The sequence below is a fragment of the Pholcus phalangioides genome, unplaced genomic scaffold (genome assembly GCF_987345545.1).
Source record: "Pholcus phalangioides strain wild (caught in Gottingen) unplaced genomic scaffold, Ppha-v1.0 ptg000017l_1, whole genome shotgun sequence".
NCBI lineage: Eukaryota > Metazoa > Arthropoda > Arachnida > Araneae > Pholcidae > Pholcus > Pholcus phalangioides.
This window is the reverse complement of record NW_028301610.1, coordinates 53,963,236-53,974,411: the sequence shown is the minus strand read 5'-3', so window position 1 is coordinate 53,974,411 and position 11,176 is coordinate 53,963,236. Positions and strand designations below refer to the sequence as shown.

Genomic DNA, 11,176 nt, shown 5'->3' with positions numbered 1-11,176 from the left:
ATGTAATTATCATAAAATAATTTATGAGTTGAAAGATAATGTCAATCTTTGACTTCAATAAAGAATAAAAATTCAACTAGGCTTCGTGTAAAATACGGGAAAAACCGGGACACTTTTGCCGAAAAGTCGGGACGGCCAAAAACACAGAAAATACCGGGACTGTCCCGGGAAATACGGGACGTATAGTCACCCTAAGTTATCATAATATAATTTATAAGTTGAAAATAATTTCAATCTTTGACTTCAATAAAGAATAAAAATTCAAGTAGGCTTCGTGCAAAATACGGGAAAAACCGGGGCACTTTTGCTAAAAAGTCGGGACAGCCAAAAAAACAGAAAATACCGGGACTGTCCCGGGAAATACGGGACGTATGGTCACCCTAGGCATAAAGCCCTGTGTAATTGATGAAGAAGGAAAAATAAGGGTGGTGTTTTCAAAGTTTGTTTACAAGTGACGTCATCCAGTATATTATCCAATGAGTGGGCGCTATTTCCTTGAATAAGTTTCAAATCAGTTGTTTATCAGTCTTTGTGTTTATTGTGGTGAACAAAGGTTATAGTGGTTCGCCTAAGCAATCCATTCCGTCAACATATAATTCTATATGATATTAATTGTCTCAATGTCACTTTTTTACCCATAACGAGCGATGTTTCTCACTGATTTATTGAATCATCCACTGCCATTATCAATAATAATTATTCTTATTGCTACACTATTGGCGTCATGGTACCATTTTTCAAAGCAGAGATGTGGATGCCATGAAAACCCTGTAAGTAGCATTGTTATGGTCATGATTTTTTTTTAAAACTGAGTATCGAAATGAAGTATTGAGTTATTAACACAGTGACTGAAGTCTTGATTTTTGTTTCCTGAACACATGAAACTTACACGCCATAAAATTTGCCCATATCATCACACAGGCACGTCCCTTTCTTTACAGCAATTATTTAACAAGAAATACATTCACACTATTCAGTTACCACGAAACCTGTCTTGAATAGAAGAACAATAGGAATAGAAAAACAATCTTGTCAATAATTGATGCTTTTTTTAAATCATGGGAAACCTCTTCAAGATGGAAATGAAAAGGGCATAAATATAGTTTAGTTACCCTTATTGGGTGCTCCAGTTGAGACTGTTGTGCAACCTAATGCATAACTTAAGGAAAGAACAGCTATAGCATAATCCCTTTTTCCAACGATATGTCGCCAAGACTAACATAATGACGCTTGGTTGTCGATCATTCTTCCAGAATGTTTGTTGAACATTCTCTTTTCTTCCAAATGATGTCACCCTATAGATGTCGCTAGTTAGAATATGCTTCTTATTTGCTACAGCGTTTTGAAAAACATTCGGACCATTGTTTATTTAAAAGTCTGGATTTTTTTAAATTTAATTTAAGATATTATGTTTGTTGGTTTCCGTTATTGTTATGTTTTCTTTGTGGCAATTTTTTTTTGCAATGTCCATAGCGTCAGTTACAACCTTGGTGACTTTCTGTTGGGCAGCTGGACATGTTTGGCGCTGAAAAAAATCACCAGAATTGGTGGTGGAATATATGGAACAGCTTCGGTATAAGGGACAGGTTGGAGATTTTCTGCGACTTTTTTTTGGCACCAAACATGTCCGACGACCCCGTCAAAAGTCTCCAAGGCCGTTCGACACATTACGGGCGCCAAAAAAAATCACCAGCATAGAAAACAATATGAAAAATATCATGAAACACAAGAAAAATGGAAACATAAATAAGAGCTGGATTGAGCGAGCATAAAAATGCTAAAACCAACAAGTATAATTATAATAAAAATAATTATAAATTAAAACCTGAACTCTCTTTCCGGGAATCCAGGTTCTTATAAATAAACAATAGTCCTGCATGTTGTATAAATAAATATATTCTATGTATTATAAATTAAAACCTGGACTCTCTTTCCGGGAATCCAGGTTCTTATAAATAAACAACGGTCCTGCATGTTATATAAATAAATATATTCTATGTATTATAAATTTAAACCCGGACTCACTTTCCGGGTATCCAGATTCTTTTAAATAAAATAAGAGAAATAAAAAGGATACGGGGCATCCTGTATGCAGAAAAGAATAAATTTTAAAAATATTAAAGGTACAGCCTGACAGATATATCCAATAATTAATTAATCTGACCCACACACTACATTATATATACGGAAGGAAGAGAAAATGATCCCAACGGTTTTTCAAATCATTCAAAGCGCAGTGGCTATAAGGTGACGTCATTTGGAAGAAAAAGGAGAGAATGGAAAGGAAGAAGCAGGGCTCCCACTCGTCCTACTTTTCCTACGTTTTGGTAAAATGTCCTACTTTCTCTGTTTTGTCCTACTTTTCCTACTTTTTTTTTTACCAAATCCTATCGACAAAATTTGTGTAATTGATTTTAATTGAGCAGAAAATCATTGATATATTGCCAAATATTACAAATGTTGAAGAATGCAATTAATGATTCTGCCAAAGCCGAAATTTTATCATTTTTAAGGTTATTTGAGGGGGGTATGTGAACCATTTGGTTGATTAATTTTTCATTTGTTTAGTTTGAGGGTTCAAAAAATAAAAACTTCTGTCTGGATGGGAAAAATAATTTTGTATTTATTACTTCGTGGTCTTGGACAGTAACTAATATTAAAAATTACGGTGCAGGTAGGTGAAACAACAGTTTGCATTTCAAAGCAGTTGGATACATAGGCCTATTCTAGGTTTGGTGATTCTTGTGCTACCCAATAGCATTCAGTTGTCTTCTGTATTTTTAACTCATGAAGAGGCATAAACAATATTTACAATGCTCAGCAAAGAGCTAGAAATGTAAGTCCTTCATTTGTCAAAAATGATTACACTGGCATTGAACAGTAAAATGTGAACAAATCCCTTTAAAAAATGATGGACAACACAGTAAAACAGGTTCACCTTGCCTTATTTACATCGGATCTTGCAATCTACACATTTTGCACTGTGCTTTTGAAAGTGGTCTCAAAGGAGCATCATCCTTAAAACACGTACGTCTTCAAAATTTGCTGTGCCTTGTCGAAGAGAGTTGACAAGCTCTGCACTTTGGAGAAGACTCCAAAAAAAAAGAATGTAATATATATGAGGAGAGACAGCAAAGAATTATCTATGGTTGCTAGTACACTGTTTTGGCCAAAAATTGGTTTTGTAACCAAGTCATTTATCATTTTGCTTTGGCTTGAGTCAATCTTATAGGAAACTGAAATAGTGCTATAAAAAAAAAAGTTAATTCAAAATTAAAATTTTTTTTTAATTTTTAGGGATTTTTTTCCATTATGCTATGATCATGTTATCTAAGGGGGTTCCCTCCCCCATCCTACTTTTTATTCCTGCGTTTTCCTACTTTTTCTCATTTTTTGAGTGGGAGCCCTGGAGAAGAGACGCGTTTGAAAATGGCAGTTGGAAGTTTCAAAAGACGCGCTAGAAACAAGGGGGAAAACAACCACCAACGCCATCTCGCTGTATTTTCTTTTACAAAGAACATTCTAAAACAACGACAACCCAGCAGGCAACGCAGAACACCACAGTGCACCAGCGCTGGCAACTTATCATTGGGAAAAAGTCACCAAGTCAGCATGTCCCTTATACCGAAGCTGTTCCGCCTAATTTGCAAAAATCACAAAAATGGAAATTTACCTGCATAACAAATTCCACTGGGTTTGAAGTTGTTGCAAAGCCTCGGCCCAACAGAAGCAGATTAACACCATATAAATAATGAGGGAAAAAAGTGTGCTTGAACGTGACTGCAAGCAGAATATGTTGCAGCAGTACTGCATGATGAAAGAGATTTGATACAAATTTCAACAATACTACAGTACAGAACACATTTTGTTCAATTGCTAACATACCTGCATGCAAATATACCAAGGTGACATTAAAGAGGGAACCTAATAAAATTGCTATGGATACAACCATAGATTTGATTCCACTTTTATTTTGTCATGACTGCTTGTAATCCCCTCCCGAATATAAATATTAAAAAAATGAATGAAAAATGCAACAGCCTATTGCAATGCGAATGTATTGAAATATTTGTGAATCAATAAATGATAGCACCCCATTGAAACAAAGTTGAATTTTCTTCCTAAAGTCGTCATCTCCAAATACAGTCGAATACCATTATAGCGAAAATCTTGTTTTAACTAACACTTTTCTAATCCCTCAGATACGTTTACATGGGAACAATGAAAAACACTGGAATTCCTTTGTAACGAAATTTCGTTATAACGAAGTGATTTCTCCAGTCTCTTGGAGTTCGTTATAACGGGATTCAACTGTATATCCACATTCTCTTTCGAGGAATCTTGTATTAACAAGTACAGAGGGCATATTTCTCTACATTGTTGCCGTCTGGCAGCCTATGTCATTAACGAGCTATTAGTTTATTGCTGTCACCGTCCATGTACAGAGCCATTCAACATATATATGCTCCAAGGAAGAAAAATTCTGTTTCAATAGTTTGGATAGAGCTCTCGTCTAGTAAACTAGAGATCAAGGTTTGTGTTCCCATGGAGTCAATTTTCTTCCTAAAGTCATCATCTCCAATTATAACCAGTCTTTTAAGGAACCTTGTATTAACTCTTTTACTTCTTTGAAAAACGTGGAATGCTTATATTATCTGTCTGAACTAGCTTTGGAAGTAAAAGGTTGGGCTTGGGTGGAAGCCAGGGTTGGGTTTTTGACATGACAAGCATCAAAAACAGGTTTTAAAGGTCAAAAACCTAAATGAATGCTTTTTGATAATGTTTTTAACACAATAGTTATATAACATGATGAAAAACTTACTTTTTTGTATATTACAATGTTTTATTTTTAAACATTAATTTATTACAATAATTAAAACAAAATATTAATTATAATTTGCAATTTTGAATTTTTCAACATAAGAGTCTAGAACATATAAAATATAGTTTTGTGGTTCGTTTTATCTAAGCTACTGATTACCCGTGTTCAATTTGCTAATCAGAATAGAGCTGCTTATTCAAAATATGTATGATAGGGGCATCAGACTTAGGTTTTAGACTTCATAAACTATAAATCAGTATTAAAACAGTAAAAAACTTATTGTCAATGTTGTCGAATAGTTTTTTAACCTGATAGATATGTTAAATAACAAAACACTTTTATGTAGATTAAAGGGTTTTATATTCAGAATTATAATTACTGAGAATCCATTTTGATATTTTAAATTTTCTGTTCTCCCCAAAATTTTATTCCATGTAAAAATTCTCACACAGAATCTGTTAATACACTAATTAAACACATTTATTTATCATTTATTAAACACATTTATTAAAAATTTCTTAGAGCTCAGTGTGTATAAATTCAGACTTTTAAAAAGCATTTTCAACCAAAGCATAGCTGATAGGACTTGATACACAAAGCATTTGTTTTGCACATTTAAAAGTAAATACAGCTTCAACTGGAAAACCATTGCATTATAAATGCTAGTAAATATACCATATCATAGTGCAGAAGTAAGAATAACTATGTTTGACTAAGGATAAGTTACAGGAGTTTCTTAAGCTTCATGTACAAGCTAGCATTGCCAAATTAAATGACATTTTAGCTCTACAATTTAGTATTTTGATCGCCAGATATATTTCAATGTTATGCACAATAAGAGTATCTCAGTGATTATCTAGATAATTTAATAATAACAGAAATCAAAACATTACATACATCGTGTAATAAACTTTTTTAAACACTTATCTGTTGTAAAAAGAGTACAGCAGATGGTTTATATCAAAGCACATATATGAGCAGTTGAAGAAATATTGGAAGGTCAAGAATCATCAAATGTCAAATCATTCCATAGTTTTACCTTTAGTGTTTATGTTATGCTTTATCCAAATTGTATATTTTATAAGAAAAAAAAACCATATATATATATATATTTTGTCTAAAATAATTCGGTAGAGAGTAGAAAATTATTTTAGAATCATATTAAATATTTATTCTTTGTATAACATTGTCATTTTAAACATTACGTGTGCGGTGATGCTAGTGCTGGTGGATGTGTCGTTATTTCGGAAACATACAGAGTCATGACTCCTTTTCTTTTTTAAGTTATTTAATAGAAGAGAGAGATTTTTACGACATGTTCGGTCGACAGTTGGAGCCAGACTGAACTCCAATACAAGAACACACTAGATAATGCCTAGCTAGTGAGTGGCATGAAAAATACACTGCTGGCCACCGTAAATGCAACACCCTGAAGGAAGCATGCAAATAATATGAAATTTACAACATGCATTAGCGGAGGTGAGATATGCAAATGATTAGAATTTCAGCGCAGACGCACATCACGCGCGCCTGTGACGCCACTTCAAAGCGCTATTTAAGGCTTGGAGATTTCGACGATTTGAAGTACGGCAATTGTGTTTTTCTTGTGGTTTTTTCAAAAAAACGATCAATTATGCCTCGTAGAAAACAGCGATCATCTTTTGATCAAGTATCCGAGTTCGACAGAGGAAGGATAGTGGCCTACCGAGATCGTGGATTATCTTTCAGGGAAATCGGTAGTCGTGTTGGACGAAACCAAACAACTGTTTGGTTTCACATATCCATGCGGATATGTGATCGTTGGATGCAGGAGGGTACGACGGACCGACGTGTTCGATCGCATCCACCTCAGTGCACCACTTCACGTGATGACAGGCGTATTGTGCGTATGGCAGTGACGGATCGCTCAGCCACATCACGAACCATAGCACAGCACATTCAGTCTGTACCGCATCATCCAGTGTCTGCGCGTACCATTCGACGCCGTTTACAGCAGAGTGGTCTGTCCGCAAGACATCCATTGCTTCGTCTACCCTTGACACAGAACCACAGACATCTCCGCTGCCAATGGTGCAATGAAAGAAGGATGTGGATGGCACAATGGAATGAAATTGTCTTTACTGACGAGTCACGCTTCTATCTGCAACACCACGATGGTCGGATTCGAGTCTGGAGTCACCGTGGAGAGAGGATGCTGAACAGCTGCGTTATGCACCGCCACACTGGTCCTGCACCGGGTATTATGGTATGGGGCGGTATTGGATATCACTCTCGCACTCCTCTTGTACGCATTGCCGGTACTTTAAAAAGCCAGCGCTACATCTCCGAGGTGTTGGAGCCAGTTGTCCTTCCTTACCTTCAGGACTTGCCCACAGCCATATTTCAACAGGATAATGCGCGACCACACGTGGCACGCATTGTCCAAAGGTTCTTCGTCAATCGCCAGATTGAATTGCTTCCCTGGCCAGCTCGCTCTCCGGATCTTTCGCCGATAGAAAACATGTGGTCCATGGTTGCTCAACGATTGACCCAGATTACATCCCCAGCTGCCACACCAGATCAACTTTGGCAACGCGTGGAAGCTGCTTGGTCTGCTGTACCCCAAGAACACATCCAAAGTCTCTTTGAATCAATGCCGAGGCGTGTGGCAGCAGTGATCTCCAACAATGGAGGCTATTCTGGCTACTGATTTTGGCAGGAACCACACTTCACAGAAATCTATAAATTTAATCATTTGATGCTTGGTCAACATGTTATCTACAAAATAAATATTGTTGCGATATCTCTTGTCTTTCTTGGTGTTGCAATTTGGGTGGCCAGCAGTGTATAATAAAAATATAAAAATTGTACAAGACAAACAGCGCCACAGTACTCCCCCACGAGTCTGAAGGACGGCATATGGCACAATGCAAAAAAAAAAAAAATTACAATATAGGTACAGCGATTTGACAATATAGTTACGGCAACTAATATGGCATTGACATGTGGAAAAAAAAAATTTGTTTGAAAATTCCAAAAAAATACACAATATGAAATTTTTTTTTCAAAAGTAATGAAATATTCATATGCACAAATTAATAGTCGAGCAAAAAATTAATTACAAATGGTAAAAAAATTAGTAAATGTACATATATGCAAAAACGATTACTAGAATAGATAATAGACATATATACATATAATAAAATGAAAATTTAGCAAAACATAATATTAATTTTCAAAAAATATTGTAGAAAACAATGATATTATTCATTTCAAAAAATATGCAAATAAGAATAATATTAAGGAATTTTTATACCAACCGTATGCCGTAATCGAGTTACATAAGGCTGTTTCGATTCAGTGAACGATGATTGCTCATTAAAAGTACTATCCATCAAAAATGCTGGTTTCAATCTGTCTATTGAGATTTTCGTTAGTTTGCCTTTCATGTTCACTGTATATACTTTTGGAGATCGTTCAATCAGTTCATATGGCCCCAAATATGGTTGTTGAAGGGGCTTTCGTACGGTGTCCAGCCGCACGAACACATGGGAAGAAACAGTAAGTTCTTTATGAACGAAAATGTTGTGAGTCCCATGCCTTGAAGTTTAGATCGGACGTAAAGTGTTTATGTGATCTCGTAGAGCACGTAGAAATTCCAGCTGTGTTGGCTGAGGATCGGAACTACGTAAAAATTCACCAGGTAGGCGCAATGGTGATCCGTAAACCATCTCAGCAGCAGAAGTGTTGATGTTCTTCTTCTGTTGTTGATGCAACTAGTACATCATCTAAATATGCATAACAGTTCAAGTCTCTTAAGACAATATCTATGAACCGTTGAAATGATTGTGCCGCATTAGACAATCCAAAACACATATATAAGTACTCATAAAGTCCGAATGGGGTAATAATGGCAGTTTTTTCAACAGACTCAGGATCTAAAGGTATCTGATGATAAGCCTTAACCAAGTCCAATTTAGAAAAAATGTTTTTTCCCTGCAGACCATTACTAAAATCATGAACATGTGGTATAGGATATCTATCTGGACACGTTATAGAATTAAGTTTTCTGAATCCCCACATAAACGGTATTCTCCATGACGTTTAGAGACAATGTGTATCGGGCTTGCCCATAGACTTTTTGATGGTCTCAGTATGCCCTGATCCATTAGCAAATTGAACTTCACGCTTTGCAATAGCAAGTTTCTCTGGAGAAATTCTGAGGGCTTTGGTAAAAACAGGAGAACCTTTAGTAGTGATGTAATGTGTGTAGTGTTTTTTAGAAGTAGCCCCAAGCATAGAAGGATTCGTTACATCAGGAAATTTAGATAAAATTTTCAAGCAGGGCGAATCTCAACAAATGGTCTTTAAGCCTAATGATGTGCAACTGGCATTGCTACATTTGATTGATAGTGAAGTCAAACTGTCAATCAAACGAGACATTTTTACGTCAACTAATAGACCATAATGTTCTAAGGAATCAGCACCTAATATCCGGCGATTAACATCAGCTATAACGAAGGACCATCTAAACAGTCTGCGTAATCATAAATCCACTGATAAAGATTTGCAACCATGCGTAGAAATTTTAGTATCATTACCTGCGTATAGCGAAAAGTTTGTATCTGCTGCTTTATGTACCTGTGTATCTTGTGGGAAAACCGAAATGCTAGCGCCTGTGCCCACTAAAAAACCAGTACCAGATTTTCAATCATGAACAAAAAGGCAAACTGAACACCGGCCTTCACCTGCTGTCGCCAAAACAGATGGGCCAGTTAGTTTTCCGACCAATCACAGGGTTTAATGCATTTTGATGCTTTTCTACCGAATTTGAAATGGTACCAACAATAAGGTTTACGTTTGGGTGTACCATCACCACTAGACCTCTCTCTAGACCTAGAATTTGAACGAGCTCTTCCTCTCTTGCTAAAATTTTTCTCTTTATATCGGGATAAACGGTCAAAGTCGAAATTTGACTTCGAAGTGATTTCAAGCTGATGGTTTCATTACAGCTGACCTCAGAAATAGTCGGTGTGCGCCCAGTGACTTCGATAATTTTATCTGCAATTTCTGCTAAATCCGGCAATGTATCCTTACTAACAGAAAGTATCTGCTGTGTATGGATAGGCAAACGTTGTAACCAAAGGGTTTTAAGCACTTCATCTGAAATTTTCTTGCCAGCTAATGTATGCATCTCATGCAACAACTGAGAAGGTTGCTTATCCCCAAGAGTGAGCTCTTGGAGTAGAACTCGTAAGCGGGAGGTTTCCAACAGTGAAAACTGTTGACAAATTTGTGTTTTTAACTGGTTGTAAGAATCATCTGTAACAGGAGCTCTGATCAAATCACTAACATATAACACTTCGATATCGAGAACTGTCACAACACAGTGAAATTGCGTTTTAGGATCAGTAATTCCTGGTATTTTAAAGTTTGATTCAATCTGAAGGAACCAAAAATCGACATTGGATTTCCAAATTGGAGGCGCTCGAAAAGAAACAAGCGCAAGTTCTAATTCAGAAGACATACCCGTTTCTTCGGTAGCGTTCGGCATATCCAAAAAAAGTTCAGCAGAATCGAGGAAGAGAATTGAGGAGATGCCCCCTCAATCAGTCAGCAAACGCACCACACACAGAGGGGGAAAAAAAGGCAGCAAGTCACATACATTACGAAGCAAGAAAGAGAAGTTGTTTTTGTCTGCTCGTTCGTGGCTGTCAAACATCTGCTTTACACGGGTCACCAGTACTGTGGTGATGCTAGTGCTGGTGGATGTGTCGTTATTTCGAAAACATACAGAGCCATGACTCCTTTTTTTAAGTTATTTAATAGAAGAGAGAGATTTTTACGACATGTTCGGTCGACAGTTGGAGCCAGACTGAACTCCAATACAAGAACACACTAGATAATGCCTAGCTAGTGAGTGGCATAAAAAATATAATAAAAATATAAAAATTGTACAAGACAAGCAGCGCCACACATGCAATTAACGTGTGCATTTCCAATGGGAATTTTTATATTGAAAAGCAATATTTAAGGTTTTTGACAGAGGAGGTTTGACGTGACAGTTTAAACCGTGAAACTGCCATGTGTCAAAAACCTGCCAACCCTGGTGGAAGCAGATTTACTATTCAAAGTTTAGTAAACTTTGTTATGCTAAACAACCCTGTTTAGCATTTCATTTATGATGGAAATGGTGGCTTTTATAAGAAAACACTTCTTGAAAAAGGTTCAAGACACACCACCCTTGGAAAAGGGTGGCCAGAAATCAGGATTCATGCTTCCGATCGTCATTGGGCCAAATCACGACTGATGATTTGGTGAAATGACACATATTTGGTGAATAAATAAAAGATCAAATTTGACAATCGCGTGAGT

General features: G+C 36.5%; 1 protein-coding gene across 11 annotated transcripts in view; it reads left to right on the top strand.

Moving 5' to 3' along the window:
- Positions 1-524: 524 nt before the first annotated feature.
- LOC149074117 (uncharacterized) overlaps positions 525-11,176 on the top strand; it is a 420,692-nt gene continuing 410,040 nt past the window's right edge. For 7 of the 11 annotated variants that reach the window (XM_089246242.1, XM_089246238.1, XM_089246235.1 and 4 more), the window contains exon 1: positions 531-770. In XM_089246242.1, coding sequence (XP_089102368.1) covers positions 648-770 — 123 coding nt within the window. In that variant the 5' untranslated portion in view covers positions 531-647. Of the gene's footprint in view, positions 771-11,176 lie in introns of all 11 variants that reach the window. The other 4 variants (XM_089246241.1, XM_089246237.1, XM_089246245.1 and 1 more) reach the window with 2 other exon arrangements.